The 15,505-nt window shown below is 61.2% G+C and overlaps 5 protein-coding genes across 5 annotated transcripts; 2 read left to right on the forward strand and 3 right to left on the reverse strand.

The window, feature by feature from the left end:
• Positions 1-1,035: 1,035 nt before the first annotated feature.
• Positions 1,036-3,425, forward strand: BXZ73DRAFT_43505 (xanthine/uracil permease; the record flags this gene model as incomplete). The annotated part of the gene is made up of 12 exons (XM_048019159.1): positions 1,036-1,068; positions 1,134-1,214; positions 1,276-1,305; positions 1,367-1,384; positions 1,449-1,670; positions 1,738-1,817; positions 1,871-1,992; positions 2,052-2,217; positions 2,283-2,481; positions 2,539-2,602; positions 2,672-2,990; positions 3,068-3,425. The coding sequence occupies 12 exons, from the start codon at positions 1,036-1,038 to the stop codon at positions 3,423-3,425; spliced, it is 1,692 nt and encodes a 563-aa protein (XP_047879967.1).
• Positions 3,426-4,606: 1,181 nt separating this feature from the next.
• BXZ73DRAFT_43535 (phosphatidylserine decarboxylase) lies at positions 4,607-6,630 on the reverse strand (the record flags this gene model as incomplete). The annotated part of the gene is made up of 6 exons (XM_048019166.1): positions 4,607-4,861; positions 4,941-5,101; positions 5,151-5,712; positions 5,774-6,007; positions 6,230-6,399; positions 6,450-6,630. The coding sequence occupies 6 exons, from the start codon at positions 6,628-6,630 to the stop codon at positions 4,607-4,609; spliced, it is 1,563 nt and encodes a 520-aa protein (XP_047879968.1).
• A 1,001-nt stretch (positions 6,631-7,631) lies between these two features.
• BXZ73DRAFT_88882 (glycosyltransferase family 76 protein) lies at positions 7,632-9,045 on the reverse strand (the record flags this gene model as incomplete). Its single annotated transcript, XM_048025107.1, has 3 exons — positions 7,632-8,228; positions 8,280-8,422; positions 8,478-9,045. The coding sequence occupies 3 exons, from the start codon at positions 9,043-9,045 to the stop codon at positions 7,632-7,634; spliced, it is 1,308 nt and encodes a 435-aa protein (XP_047879969.1).
• Positions 9,046-9,764: 719 nt separating this feature from the next.
• BXZ73DRAFT_99265 (uncharacterized protein) lies at positions 9,765-11,415 on the forward strand (the record flags this gene model as incomplete). Its single annotated transcript, XM_048027953.1, has 4 exons — positions 9,765-9,827; positions 9,891-10,397; positions 10,453-11,139; positions 11,203-11,415. The coding sequence occupies 4 exons, from the start codon at positions 9,765-9,767 to the stop codon at positions 11,413-11,415; spliced, it is 1,470 nt and encodes a 489-aa protein (XP_047879970.1).
• A 123-nt stretch (positions 11,416-11,538) lies between these two features.
• On the reverse strand, positions 11,539-14,891 carry BXZ73DRAFT_99266 (uncharacterized protein; the record flags this gene model as incomplete). The annotated part of the gene is made up of 7 exons (XM_048027954.1): positions 11,539-12,458; positions 12,513-12,730; positions 12,784-13,176; positions 13,229-13,344; positions 13,822-14,087; positions 14,136-14,204; positions 14,270-14,891. 7 exons carry the CDS (start codon positions 14,889-14,891, stop codon positions 11,539-11,541), a joined length of 2,604 nt encoding a protein of 867 aa, XP_047879971.1.
• Between the last annotated feature and the right edge of the window lie 614 nt (positions 14,892-15,505).

A 15,505-nucleotide genomic window follows, 5' to 3' on the forward strand; every position in this document is an offset into this window, starting at 1 on the left:
GCTCCATGCGCGCATGGGAGTGCGGTGAGTAGTCTGACAGTCGGCGTACTCGGGCGACATGGGCTGGGAGCGAAGTTCCTGGACACTGGACAGAAACGTAGCCGAGCCCCGAACGCCGGTACGTAAGTTGTGTGGCGCCGCCGCTGGAAGAGTCGTTCGGGCGCCAGGGGGCGAACTTTAATACAATCTGCAGGCCGGCCGTCCGCACGACAGAGAAAATTCGACCGCGCCGAAATCTTCTCGAGAGAACCGTCGAGCGTGCGACGAGCGACGGGGCCAAGCGTGCGTGCGTGCGTGCAGCACCGGCACCTGTCGTCTGCGACGCTAGCCGGAAGGAGGGTGATGCATCACCGCACATCGTGTGCGCGTGGAATCTGCTGCGCGGGCGGCGGCGGGACGAAGCTTCTAGCTTGTGGGCGCGTGGAGTCCGACGGAGTGCACGTCCGGGACGCCGAGGAGGCTCGAGTTCAGGTGGCCAGGGTATCATGGGCGTACTGCTATGTCGGAGTGGTGGTTTGCGTTGACCCGCGAGTGGATGGTCGATCAGGGCCCTCGGATGCTCACCGCCGGATGCGCATCACCGCCAGGGACGGTGGAATGACATAGCCTAAGGAATTCCGCGTGCGTTTCGCGGTTCCACCGGAGCCCGCCGAGGGTGTTCGATGCTCACACCGAGTTGGATTTGGCTGTGGAAGGCGTACGTGCGCTGCGCAAACGAGATAGCGGTAGAGTTCAGGCCATTTGGAGACGAGCGGACGTGGGCCGTGGGTGCCGCGAGCTCACAGGCTCGCTCAGTCCTGCGGTGGAGTGGCTGGTTGTCATCGCTCGCGCCAGCCGCCGGGGCCGTGGCAGCGGGCGGGAAGACCGTTCACGCGAGCGACGAGATCTCGGCGAGCCGGACGCGACGGAGGCGCACTGGTGCAGCGCCAGTTGGGCTTATCGCGCCCTCTCCCCCGACACCCGCTCCGATAAAACGATGAGTTTTCTATCGCTCGAGCCCGCTTCCCCCTCCCCTTTCCCTCAGACCGCTGCACGATGGTGGGCTTCATCGACAGGCTGAACGCTCAGGTGCGCCCGTCTCGGACCCCCTCACGTGCATCTACCCACGCCCCCCGCTCCCCGCCCCCCGTCAGGTCGCGGACTCCGTCGTCGGCAGGCACTTCCGCCTCGAGGGCTCCGGCCACCCCAAGGAGCGCGAAGGGTCGCGGTTCACGGTCCGTCTTTTGTCTTCTCCCGCGACCGCCTAGCGTCTCATTCCTTCCCCCAACGCTCCAGACCGAGATCCGCGCCGGGTTGACAACATGGGTCCGTGTCTCTCTCACTTCGTCCGCTGCGGCTGCTGACCGCGTTGTGTGCACACGCGCAGGCTGCGATGGCGTACATTGTGCGTAGCCTCTCTTCCTCCGTTTGCGCTTCTTGCGCTCAAATCGCGCGCATGTGTTCTCCAGATCTCCGTCAACGCGTCCATCATCCAGGACTCCGGAGGAACCTGCGAGTGCCCCACGGGCGACGGCTGCTTTACTGACCCCACCTACGCCGCGTGTGTGGGAGAGGTCCGGCGGGACCTCATCACCACCACCGCGGCCATTTCCTGCCTCTCCTCCGTTCTCATGGGTCTCTTCGCCAACCTCCCTGTCGGTCTCGCCCCAGGTCTTGGTCTTAACGCCTACGTGAGTTTCCTATTCGCCTCTCAGCACGTTGAACGGGGTTTAACCCGTTGTTCGGATCTGTCTGCAGTTCACGTACTCTGTCGTCGGTTTCCACGGGACTGGATTCATCACGTACAGGGAGGCGTTGGCTGCTGTCTTCATGGAAGGGTGAGCATATGCGCGTCTCGGTCTCCAAACCGCGCTCATCCCTCGCCTCTCAGCTGGATCTTCTTCATCCTCTCCATCTTTGGCCTCCGCCAGTGGCTGGCGCGCATCATGCCGCAGTCGCTCGTCATGGCCGTCGGTGCCGGGATCGGTCTGTTCATTGCCTTCATCGGGCTCTGTACGTCGCTTCCCTTCTCCCGTCCATCATTCAGGCGCCCGCTCACGGCCGCCCCGCAGCGCCGTCCGGCCTCGGCCTCATTGGCGGCGACACGACCAACCTCGTCGGGCTCGGCGGCTGCCTCGCGTCGGACTACATCACCGTCGGCGACGAGACGCTTGCGAACTACTGCGGCACGCAGGTCATGCGCTCGCCCACGATGTGGCTCGGGATCTTCACCGGCGGGTCCGTCTCTTCTTTGCGTGCGATCCGCGGCGAGGCACCGAGGGCTGACGGGCGTGTGCGCGCAGGCTGCTCACCGTCTTCCTGATGCTCTACCGCGTCAAGGGCGCGCTCCTCATCGGCATCTTCCTCACCTCGATCATCTCCTGGCCGCGCCCGACGTCGGTCACCGCGTTCCCGCACACCGATGCCGGCGACGCCGCCTTCGACTTCTTCAAGAAGGTCGTCACCTTCCGCCCCCTCACCCACATCGGCAACGCCCTCGACGTCCGTCTTCCTTTCTCACCCCTCACGCGCGCCCCGCTGACCTCTATGCCCCCCCAGTACAACTACGGCAACGGCAAGGTCTGGTACGCGCTCATCACCTTCCTCTACGTCGACATCCTCGGTGCGTCCCGCGTCCGCGTCCGCGCACGCGACCCCGCCCGCTCACCCCCCTCCTCCCTCCCGCGCGCAGACACGACCGGGACGCTGTACTCGATGGCGAAGTTCGCGGGGCTCCGCGACCCGGTGACGCTCGACTTTGAGAACTCGACGGTCGCGTACTGCGTCGACGCGTTCTCGATCTCCATGGGCGCGCTCATGGGCACCTCGCCCGTGACCGCGTTCGTCGAGTCCTCGACGGGCATCGCCGAGGGCGGCAAGACGGGCCTGACCGCGATCGTGACCGGGCTCATGTTCTTCGTCTCCATCTTCTTCGCGCCCGTCTTCGCCTCGATCCCGTCCTGGGCCACCGGCGGCGCGCTCGTCATCGTCGGCTCGCTCATGATCCGCAAGTGCGTACCCTCCCGCCCTTTTCCCTCCCTCCCCCTCCGCCCGTCTCCCCAGAACTGACGACCGCCGGCGTCCGCAGCGCGCGCGAGATCAACTGGGACTACGTCGGCGACGCCGTCCCCGCCTTCCTCACGCTCATCATCATCCCGCTCTCGTACAACATCGCGTACGGCGTGATCGCCGGCGTGCTCTCCTACGTCCTCCTCAACGGCGGCGCCGCGCTCCTCCGCACGGCCTCCGGCGGCCGCGTCCTCCCGCCGAACTACGACCTCGCCGAGCGCTGGGCGGTGCCCCCGGGCGGGATCGTGCCCGGGTGGATGAAGCGGCTGGCGGGCCGCGGCGGCGCGCGCGCGGAGGACGTGCCGATGGCGGCGGCGGGCGAGGGCAGCGAGAGCGAGCACGGCCGGAAGAGCTTCAGTGAGGAGAGCAAGCGGTGACGAACCGTGGCCCCCCTCCCCTCCCCCTGTGTCTTTCTCTCTCGGTGTCTCGGTGTCTTTCCTTATCTGGTTTGTGTTGTTGTTCTGAAGTAGCTGCTGTCGTTTGCCCTATACTGTCTTGTACCGTCCGCCGTAGCCCACCCCCTGCGCTGTACCCCACCCCTATAACCCCCAGCCTCATCCCATCTGGAGCCCACCGCATTCCCTACCCCTGCCTCTCCCACATCCGTAATGGCTTCCTTCCCGCATCCCGTCGCTCGCGTCCCCCCCTTCACTTCACCTTAATCGCCGCGGCTCCGAGGACACTTGCCGCCCCCAGTAGTACGTACAGACCCACGCGCCGCGCTCTATACTAAAATCGCGTCGCGCACCACCATTTCCGCGCGCGGCCGGGCGGCCGTGTGCAGCACACGTAGCAGCGGGAGAGGACTCGCGCGCAGCAGGAGCGGCCCCCACGCATATGCATACCGCGAAGGTGTTGAGGGGGCGACGTAGGTCAGAGTGGTGCCCGGAAACCGACATGTGCGCTCGTGCTCGATCTTGAAGCTTCCATCCCCGGGCTTCCGAGCAAACAGGATTGGACGATCGATTCGGCGTCGGGGAGCTCCGAAGCTGAAACACAGGAGCTCCGCGGGTCGCGGGGCCGCGGTGGAGGACTGGGCAAGGTCGACCGGGCCGCGCGCGCTGACGTCTCTCGTCTGCGAATCGTGGTGTAGGGCGACGAGGGGCTTTGGATCGAAGTGTGCTAGGGCGATCGGTAGGCTCGGTGCCGCAGACAGGGATGTACAAGTAGTTCTTGTTCGCCGCCCGCAGGGGCCGCAGCGTGGACTGCAGCCTCCCCAGCGATATTGACGGTGTGCGAGGCACGAGCACCCTTAGCTAGCATTAATCAGCACACAGGGAACTACGTAAAAAGGAAGTGAAAGCCGGCCGCGCCCTAGGGACGCGGGGCGGAGCGTCGTCATTAGCCTACTACTAACGTACAAGCCGAGTTGAATCGAGCGGGCGGCGCTACTGGGGTAAGGTCGAAGCACGAGCGCGAGGGGAGTCGCGCGTGTCCGCGTCGTGTCGTGGTATGGTGCGTTAAGGGGGGAGGGGCGAGGGGAGGTACGTGAGTGTGTGTCCGTAGCGTCCGAGTGGCCCCCGCTTCGTGGGCCGCGAGGCGCGTTTCCGAGCTCGGTTCAGTGGTGGGGGGACGCGGCGATGTCGCCGAGCGTCTGGCCGACCTTGACCTTCTGGCCGGCGCTGACCGCGAAGTCGAAGTCGTGCGGGGCCTCGAAGACGAGGACGATGGTGGAGCCGAGGCAGAAGCCGCCCATCTCGAGGCCCTTCGGGAGCGGCTGGCCGTTGAGCAGCGGCGACGCGCCCGAGTACACGGCCTCGGTGAACGTGCCCGCGGGGTGGCCGCGCCGGGAGCCGACGTTTGTGCGGAGGTCCTGTGGGGCGCGGGGGTGGGGTGAGCGGACCGGCGGGCATGGGGAGGGTGGGGCAAGGGAGTGAGCACTAAGGACGGACCTTGTCGAAGTTGATCTTGATGCTACCAACGTTGGTCGCACCGACGGGGACCATGCTGAAGAAGCCGTGCTTCCAGCGGCCGAGGAGCGCGACGCGCTCGTTGAGCACGAACAGGTTCTCGAGCCGCTTCGCCATCCACGGCGAGACGGAGAAAAGGTCGCCTGCACGGTCGTGAGCAATGGGCAGCGCCAAGCGCAGATGCAGACGTACCGACGAAGTGCCGCCGACGCTCGACGACCCACGCCGCGGGGCTGTGGAAGCGGTGGTAGTCGCCGGGCGCGAGGTAGATGACCATGAAGAACGTGTCGTTGCCCGGGCGCGTGCGCACGCTCGTGAAGCTGTCGCGGCGGAGCCCGCTGGGGCGGATCCCGACCTCGGTCGCCATGCTCGCGTCGGAGACGGCGGCGTCGGGGAGCGACTGCTCGCGCGGGACGGAGGCGTCGGTGCGCTCCCCGTGCTTCTTCTCGTTCGCGGCGGCGGCGGGGCGGGGCACAATGGCACCGGAGACGGGTGTGGACGTGCCGGACGAGGAGGGCGTGGGGGCGCCGAGGAGCTCGTGCAGGGAGTACTCGATGCCGTTGATCTCGGCGAAGTGCCGGTGGTTGACCTCCTCCATCGCGCCGTCCGGGAACTCGATTGACTGCGCGGCGGGGTTGTTGGGGCGGGCGACGCCAAGGAGAGCGTCGAGCGAGTAAGTGCTGCCTTTGATCTGCTCTATTCGGCCGTCTTTGATGATGCCGAAGTGGAGTACGCGGCCATCGGCCGGGCTGACCTACAAGGTACGTGGCGAGCTTGAGATCGCGGCAGAACGGTGCAGGAAGGAGGGCGCTCACCAGTATCGAGTCGGATATTGGTCGCGCGCCGTCCTTCAGTTTCCGATAAAAGAAGTCTCCCAGACTGGCATATTGCTTGAGGTCGTCTGGGTCGATTTCGTCCAGGTCGCAGCCGAAGATTACAGAGTAGATTTGAAAGCCATAAGGACGGAACCAGACCGGGAGTTCGAAAGAGTTCATGTACCCCCACACGCGGGAGAGATTGCGGAGCGGGAGAGCGCCGATGACATGCACCTGCGGAGGCAGTCAGTACTCGAAAGACTGCATGCCCCCTGCCCGTGAGCTACCCAGCCAACAATGCAAACGGAGCAAAGAGGATATATACCCCCCGCGCGACAGCGGTTTAGCACGAGCCAGGAATCATGCGTCGTGTGACATGACTCAATGTGTAGATAGCGCGAAGGTGCGGCACGGGACAAATGGGGAATGCAAGAAGAGCATGAACGGAGCACTCACATGCCAAGGTCCTTTAAGTTTGATGACTTCGTGCCCATGCTCGTCGACGACGACCTCACGCGCGGTCGACTTTCTCCGGTACTGGATGATGACGAGGAGCAGCGCGCCCGCAGCTACCGGCAGCGGGTACCATTTTGTGGGGGTGTTTTGCCATGCATCGAAAAGCCGTTCTGCGAGGGTGTCGTCAGCAAGCTGCGCGTATGGGAGGAGGAAGGCTGACTGTAGAGCGGTGCGCGGGTGCCGGGGTCGGAGTACTGGTTGGGGGAGGACTGGGAGAAGAGGCGGGCGGTGTGGTTGCGGATGAAGGTGCCGGAGCGGAGGAGGTGGCCCTTGAACGCGGCGCGGCGCTGGCCTTGGAAGAGGCTCGAGAAGGGCGAGGGATGGTGTTGGGAGAACTTCATGCTCCCGACACGGCCTTGAGCGCGAGTCCTGCCTCTCTTCCAAGTTCCCAGCGCCGCACTCGCTCCCCAGAGGTCATGCCCGGCGCCAATGGGGGCACGTGGTCGTGCCTCGCCCCAGCATGTGTTACTACCTAAGCAGGTTCTGCACTTCTTTTGGTATGATTGTTCAACTTCATCAGTCGACCACTGTCACTCAAACCAGTTGCTTCGACATCTAAAGTCCTCTCAAAGTCCCAGATTTCCGCGATGAACGCGTTGAGCATTGGTCGAGCCTACTATAGTCAGGATCAAAAAGCCGAGCTCATCAAACGCTCATTGTGAAACCGCACGACACCGGGGGCATAAGCCAATGTATCCCGGTGTTCCTTTGGTGCGTCATGTTTGCCTCATGCAGTATGCTACGCGCCGAAAACATTCTTGCAACATCCTTGTAACATTTGGAAACTCGAGTTCTGATTGGCTGACGATCAATGTCTCGTGGATGTTTCTCAAAAAGTCCCCACGTGAAGACATACAACATGATGCAGGCATGTAACAACAAAGAAACGGACCGTAACAGCGGCTAATGCCCGCGGTGCGAGGGAGGGCATGTGCCACCTCCTGCACTACAGCCACGGCGCTAGAACACGAGCATTATCCCAATCGCTGCCTGCTCTGGATAGAAACACACTATGAAAGCCTGGGTAGATCCTCGCCTTGCGAGAGGGATGCGGAGTTTGAGCCATAACGGGGGGTCTCAGCTGTGCCCCAGGCGGAGTATGGGACGATGGAGACGAGGACGAGCCCGAACTACCCATGCGTTGGTGTAGGTTAGAATGCGATGGTATTTGTAGGGAAAGTGGTGAAGAGAGTGGGATGTACGCAAAGGTATAACGATTGACGAACGCCTCATGCGGCACCTGGCGGGAAATGCTGAACATGCTATGCCTAGTAGTGAGACTCGAGAAAACACGGTGAAGGTTAGATGACTCACTTTCACGTTCTACTGCGGCGGCCTCACCTCAAGCGGGAGGCAAGAAGTTCGCCCACAGGACGCAGCTCACTGCGCCGTAGACGACGCTCCAGCCGACCCACCACTGGCCTAGCCGTGGCCACTCGACCAACAGCCACGCCGCGGCCCAGTATGTGATCGGCATCGCCGCTGCGAAACGCAGGACGATCTGGGTGTGCGAGGCGAAGAGGAGGATGAGGGAGAGCGTAAACGCATGGAGCGCGTGTGGGGCGAGACTGGCGTGCAGGAAGGGCGAGCGCTGGGCTTCGGAGTGGCCGCCGGGTGAAGAGGGGCGGAAGGAGGCGAGGGTGCGGGGGACGAGAGACTGCCGGAGATAGTGACCGGTGAACGCGAAGAGCAGGGCCAGTGGGGGTGCGCCGAGGAGAAAGTTGGGAATCTGCTGAGGCGTCCAGTAGCGCAGGAAGCCGACGTACCAGTATTTGGACTGGACGGCTGCGTAGATGGTTGGAGGAAAGGAGGCGCACCACTCTGCGGGTGAGGTGGAGTGCGTACAGAATGCACGATATGCGGTGTACTGATGCACAGCGAAATGGCCACACACCACCACGGACAGGAACGCCGCGTAGAATGTGTCACGTAGGGGAATCTAGGGCTTATATTCAGCTCCTGGTGTGGGTTTGTTACTCAGAATGACTACCTGGCGTTTAACGAGCAGCGGCTCGGCGACCAAACCCCAGAGGATAAACGCGCAAAGCAGGATGCCATTCGATCGGAACGCGCCTGCACATGCAAAGCTGAGGGTTGCGAGGAGCCACTGCCCACGCGCGCAGTGAAGCATGCCTGCCGATCTCCCAAGTCAGTACGCGTTCAAAAGACGACATCAAGTTCGGCCTACCCTGATAGGAAAGCGCGGTGAAGAATGGTTCACTACATCCGGCGAGGCGCAGGGTCACTGGGCTGCTGGGAAGTAGAGACAGCGCCGACGAGAGTAGCGCCGCATCCGGGGACCCTAGGTGGAGCAGCGACAGGTCGTACAGCGTGAGCACGGAAAACGCGGACACGCTCGACGCGACAAGTCCCCCGAGTAGGGCCAGCTCCCAGCTCAACCCTTCTTCGCTTTGTGGAAAGACACTCCCCACCATGCGCATGATCAGCGGAGATCCCGGAAAAAATGCCCACTCTTGCTCGTAAACGTATCCTTCTCGCGCGATGTGGGCGAAGTAGAACGCGTCCCAGCGTAGTACGGTGCTCGCGAGCGCACGTGGCAGAGATGGTGAGCCATTGGAAAAGAGGAGAACTTTCGGGGACGCATCGAAGGGCGGAAACTGAGCGCTGATGGCAGTAAGGAGAAACGTGGCCAGAGAGGCTATGAGAGAGAGAGAGAGGAGAACGCGGCGGTGTTGAGCTGGATCCGAAAGCCACGCCGTGGTTTTGCCGAGCGAATTTGTTGACGAAAGTGACATGATGAACTGTTTGTGGTACTCCGCAAATTTAGCCACCGTCCAAGGAGACTATTGGGACACTTACTGTACAACAAAACGAGGATTGGGGCGCTTTCAGAAGGAAAATATTTTGGCCAAGGTGGGAGTCGAAAGCAAGGAGCACTTCGCAGGGTGAGCGCCTGAGTCTCATGCGCGCTTACACTGTTGTCTCTTCTCGGCCCGTTCAACCATCACCTGCCATATTCCCTGCCTTTGTCCTCGTTCCAGCCGTAGGGATCAACCAAATGGAGCTGAGTAGTACCCTAGCATTACTTGGTCCTCTAGTGATGTTCGAATAGCTCCGCTTGCATGGCTTGAGTCGATTGAGGGGCACCTTGGGTGACGTTATCGTCTTTCACCGATCCGCATTTTGATCTTGCGTATCTTCCTCGGCGAGCGCACCGCCCACCGAGATAGTAGCACGGGCTTTCGTATCCACGTTTACCACACACCCCAAATCCCGAGGTGGGTTCCCCGCATCTGTCACTTAATAAGTCACTTATGCGGTCTCTAGTGCTGATGCGCCTGCACCACGCGCTGTGCCGATTCCCGCGGACAGGGTCGGCTGGCAGCTTGCATGATTTGCTCTCCACCCACCATGTCCCACTCCCACGTCTTTCCAATTGATATAGTACAGAGCGGCGTCGACCCGCGCTGCTAACACCTCCTCCCTCACACCGTTGACGAAAGATACCCGGACAATGACCCCGCGAGCTATCTTCAGGAAGATCGGACGCCTGGCTCTGTCCAGCGGCAATCTAAAGGTCCACATTCCAGCCGTCCTTCCACCGCTTCCGCGTTCTCACTGCTATCGGCCCCGCGAACAGGAACGCAGCCGCGGCGAAAGGCAGCGCGGCTCCGGCACAGCTGCCCAGGAACCGATCACTTTCGATAACCTTCCCGTCGAGCTCGTCCGCGAGATCCTCGACTACCTGCTCCCCAGCTCAGCTCTACCCTTCGCGCTGACGTGTCGACGGTTTCATTCCCTCGCCATACCAGTCCTGTATCGTAGGATACACATAACCGACCACGATTTCAAACGCTTCGTCAACGAGAAGGTCTCGGTTCGAGACCCCCGCCTGGTCAATGTCCGCGACGTGCGGATCTCCGGTGACTTTAACCGCACCTTGCGCCTATCATGGGGTGGACACGATTTCCAAAAACTGTTTCAAGCTTTCCCCAATCTGCAAACCCTAGACACAACCCGCGCAAACCCATGTATGGGAAATTGGGAACAATTCCTCGATATCCTCAGTATCTTGCCCCCAACAGCCCAAGAGCTCCGCGTCAAACTCTGGCGATTTGACGGCAGCCTCCAATCGTGGCGCTCAGCGGTGAGTACCAGGTTTGGTTTATTTCACAGCCACAGACTTAAACCAACTCTTTCAGCCGACCTTCCCTTCCATCCGCCGCCTGGCGCTCGAGTTCGACGAGGGCCACTCCATCCGCAGCGTCTACGACACGGACTCCCGCTTCCTACCTCCGACGCCGTCCATGAACTTCCCCGCGCTCCACACGCTCGCGATCCGCTTCAGCAACGTCCACGCGGAGCCGGCCTGGTTCTTCCGTGACGTCCACTTCCCCGCCCTTCGGGACTTCGCGTTCGGGGACGCGTTTGTGCTCAACGGCGACGACGGCGCGGTCGGCGCGTTCGCGCGCTTCCTCGCCCGCCACTCCGGCACGCTCCGTGCGCTCGACGTGCGGCTGTTCAACGCGACCCCGGCAGCGGGCGAGCCAAAGCGCGTCGAGGACATGCGGGCGGCGCTTCGAGGGATCCCGCTGCGCTTCGAGCGTCTCTGCATGGACCCGCCTGCGGTGGCCGCGTTCGCGGGCGTGGCGCTCGAGGGGCTGGAGCAGCTGGACGTCGCGCATTGCTTGCACAAACGCGGGAGCCGGGCGTGCATCGCGGACCTGTCGGGGGTGGTGTGCCCCGCGGTGCGGAGGCTAACGATGCGGCCGTGTGTGCTGGAGAAGCAGGCGCAGTTCCCGTGGATGGTCAGCTTCCCGGTCAAGCTGTACGACTTGCACAGGGTGTTTCCAGAGCTGGAGACGCTGGAGCTGTGCATGCACGCCGACGTCAGTCCTGGGTCGCTCAGCACATGTTGCCCAGATCGCTGATGACGCGCAACGCCTTTGCAGATCAATATCGCGCGCACCGTTGAGGTGCTGAACTCGTTTGAGTACTCGTTGCTGCAGTGCAGGGGACTGGAGACGGTGGCTGTCAGTGGGGACGGGGAGCACGTGGAGCGGTTCACTCTTTCCGCGTCGCCGGGGAGGCCTGGTAAACGGAAGCTTCGCAAAGTTGTCGAAGCTCGCACGTCCGGGTTGATGAGACGTCTTTCGGGGCTTTAGTCTTGTAACATGTTACCCGTACTGTACCAACAAATACATTGGGATGTATTGAAAGCAATAACTGCAGATAGAGCGAGAGCGAGAAAGCTGAAGAGATTAATGGACTACTACACGGCCGGTACGCTAAGCAGGGTTCGGGGCAGACGTGGGAGTAGGCGGAAAGACCGCTGCGCTCAGCACAGACGCAAGCGTCGCGGTACTGGACGTAGGTGCATCAGCAACCGCTGCAGACCCAACCGCACGGGACGTTGACGCGGAGGTCGAGCTCGGCACGGAAGGGGGAGCCGGGTCTACCTTCGGTTCTGGCTGCGATGCTGAAGCAGAAGTGGAGGCCGCGGTCAAAGCCGAAGGCTTCGAGGGCGAGGCAAGAGGCGGGAGGCGAATGACGAGCCCTGAACTCGACGCCGGACGCAGAGCCGTCGATGCCGACGCCGCCCCGACCGCTGCCGTGGACGCCGCCGACCCCGCACGCCCCACACTCGGCGTGGGTGCGACGGGAATCGGCCGCATGAGCGCCGGGCGGTACATGACGTAGCGCCCGTGCTGGAACGCGAGCTTGGGGTGGGTCGGGAGCGGGGGGATCGTCGCCATCGCGCGGGGGTCGCTCGGCGCGTGCCACGGCACGGGCCACTCGAACGCGGGCGGGAAGGGCAGGTTGTTCGCGACGCAGGTCTCCGCGGCGCAGAACGCGGCGTGCACCAGGTCGTTGTCGCTCTCGACGTCTGGCGGGAGCGGCCACGCGAACGGCGGTGGGTGGCGCGTGAGCGGTGCGGGGGGGCCGTAGTAGGAGGCCGAGGGCGGGGCAGGGCGGGGCGGGCGTTGCTCGTTGAGGAGTTCGAGGACCTCGTCGTCATCGCTATCTGAGTTACCGGAGGGCGAGGTCTGGGAGCCGTCGGCGTATGGGGCTGGGAGAGCGGTCGCGTTGGGTTCTGTCTTGATCTGAGGAGGCGGGGCCGTCCAGACAAACGACTTTTGAGTCGTGGTGAAGTAGTAGCGCTCGTATGCGAGCATGTGCGCCAGCGCGATAAGCGGTCGCTTGGGTACTAGTTCAATGCGAGTTTAGTAAGGGGGACGCGATGGGAATTTGACGAACTCACTGGAGTTGCCGTTCATCTGGGTGAACGCGATGGCCAGGCGACTAAGCATTCGCCGAACTCCAGCGCTGTAAGGATTTGTAGTATTGAAGGAGGCATATTGTTCGATTTGACGAGCCATTAGGGTATGATGCAACGAATCTATAGTAAGGAAGTTGCCGCCGAGGGTAACGCTTTTGACTGGGGTGTAGACCATATGGTACGCGCCTGGCGGAAGAATGCTGCGGGTTGATCATTAGCATATGTTGCCACTGAGCCAGAGGAGGCGACGTACAGAACGCTGCCGGGGGTTAACATCACTGTTCCAATATCGAACATATGCTCCAAATCTTCGGGGTTGTCGCGTGGAGTCGCATTCGCGATGACACGGAGCGCAGCTTTAGTACGATCGGGGTCGTCCCAACGGGGGCGAAATATGGTCCAAAACTGCACCCCGCTGGCGACAGTGACCCAGGACACCATTCCTGAAGACTGATGTCGAGGATGAATGAGGTACCCTGCGTTCGACATAGCACCCCAGGTGGAAGCATGGACGCAATCCGCTGGAATACGTTCGGGACCCTGATAGTCGCTTTGAGGCCGCATGACACCGGGCTGGAGAGATTGAACGTATCGATGTCCAATGTTGTTGGTGACATGCCATGCGCGTAGGTCGTCGCTCACTCGGCTGATGGTCTATCAGTTCGATTTCCGGTAGAAGGAATGACAACACTACTCACCGTATGAACCAAGGAGTAACGCCATCTTGTACCATCGGCCGCTCGAGCAACAATGCGCACTTGTTAGGGTCATTTGCAGTGGCAAGATATTGATCCGCGGTGCCCGTTGTGAATACCTGCGAGAGTGTGGTGATGCCGTTTTGCCCTCCAAATTCTGGCTCTTGTAAGGCTCGCCGGACAAACGCATCTATATATGCGCATAATAATCAGCATGAAGTGCTGCGGGAAGCTATGAAATGAGTGGCCACCTTGCCATATAATCGGTGCGGACAGTGGTTCGGTAATCTTGCGTATACATGCTGGAGTCCAACTCCAGTCGCCGCTCAACTGAGTGTCCCTCACGATGACAGGGCGTCCTCGTGCAAGGTTAGCACGTATAGGTCGAGTAATGGTGTCGTTTCCAGGTGCAGGTTCTTCCGAAAAACTACGAAACGCAGGAGCAACATACAACACATCGGCTATCGATTCTTGGCGGTCGCCGGACCGCATAGTCGGATCTATGGAGCATCTTGCCGCCCACTCTACCAGACGGATGTCATACCCCTGACGCTACGTTAGACGTAGGTTTTTTGAATATGAAAAGAGATCCTTACCTTCTTACCATCAGGATAGTGAAAAGGAAGAGCGGTTCGAACACCATTCCACCACGTGCATATTGCGAAATTAGGCGGAAGCTCAATCGATCCAGATGGCGGCATGCAGAGGTTCGGGTTCGCAGTTGCTGGAGAGGGAGCGATGACAGCAGGATAGGTAAATGAAGGTTGTGCGAGTAGCTCAGGCGGAGGCAGAGTTTTGGGCACAGACGCGGGCTCGGGTGCTGCTTCTGGCGTCCGTGTGGGCTGGCTCTCGAGTCGCAAAACTGATGCGTGTAAGCAGCGAGCAGGCAATTTGATCTGATATAAAATACCTGAAGCGTCCTTTCTCAGCTCCTCAACGTCTTCGGAAGAACTAGGCGCAGGTTTGTCCACAGGCGAGGCTGCCGATGAAACGCAGTTCAGCCTTCCGCCAATCACTCAAAGATGAGATGAAACGAACCCGTACCTGATTCTTGCACGTCCATCTCATCGGTTGGGTCAGGCGAGGATTTCTCCGGAGACACCCGACGGATCCTTGACTTTAGTGGCGAGCTCTTCAAAGGCGCTTTCGGAGGCTCCTCGTCGACATGGGTCAGACGCGCGCGCTTTCTGATCTGCTCGAGCTCGAAGCCACTGGCCCGTTTGCGTACCGATGGCCCGCGCTTGTCGTTGATCGCGTCGATAACGGTCCTATAAGACGGGGCAGTGGGCAAGGTCTCCTCCCATGTCGCGTCGGAGAGCTTGTATCGGAGCCTGGCGAACTCCCCGCACGACATCTTGGCGTAGTTGCCGATACCCTCGACCGGCTTGGTGTTAACGTATCTCCGGCGAACCTGATAAGACGTCGTCGTTGCCGCCCACATGAGACGCTCCGGAGGATCGAAGCAAAGCACGGTGTGATCGCCGAAGGGGTGCGGCGGTCCTGGGTCTTTCACGAGCGCATCTTTGGCCAGAGGCTCCCATTCCTTTTTTCCACGAAGGAAGATGTGGTTGTCGTTTTCATCTGGAATGCAGCGCCCCCAGACGTCCCCAGGGACACCAGCATCGTTGGGAGGGGAGACGGCCTTGGTCCAGTATGCGACGTTCATGAACCTGGGTTTCCAGGGTGGAAGAGGGATCCTGTCGGGAATGTGTATACAGTGTGCATATTTTGGTTGGGCTCGAAAATCAGGAAGCATTCCAGCTGAGAGACTTTCTGCGAATATGTCGCTCTGGGAGCGCCTTTCGAGCTCCTCAAGCACTTTGAGGTGGTCAGCGGCTGTGACGCATGGGTGGGTTTGGTTAGTAGCGAGGCGCGCGGAGAATATCGCCCGGGGAATGAAAGAGATTACTTACATATAATGACACCCGGCCCAGGAACGAACTTCATCGCAGCGATGGAGGACTTGAGGGGCCCCGGGCGGAGGGAGATGCAAACTGCGCGGTGAGGCTCCGAAAACTCCGGCTCCCAACTTCCACGCGCTGCCGCCTCCGCCGCTTCAAACTCCGATGCTCCGTCGATTCCCGTGCCAGACAAGCGCCCGCCACCGCGTCTTCCCGACCACCAGACAATCAACATGGGCTCACCAGGGCTGGCCTCGACCCCACCCGCCTCGATAGATGAATTGATGGCACGTGTAAACTAATGCTACATTTTGGGGCGGCTCCTTTGGCCTGTCTACTAGCATACATATATCATTGTTCGTTGTCCGTTCTTTGCGAT

The sequence above is a fragment of the Epithele typhae genome (genome assembly GCF_022376455.1).
Source record: "Epithele typhae strain CBS 203.58 chromosome Unknown BXZ73scaffold_11, whole genome shotgun sequence".
In the NCBI taxonomy this organism is placed as follows: domain Eukaryota; kingdom Fungi; phylum Basidiomycota; class Agaricomycetes; order Polyporales; family Epitheliaceae; genus Epithele; species Epithele typhae.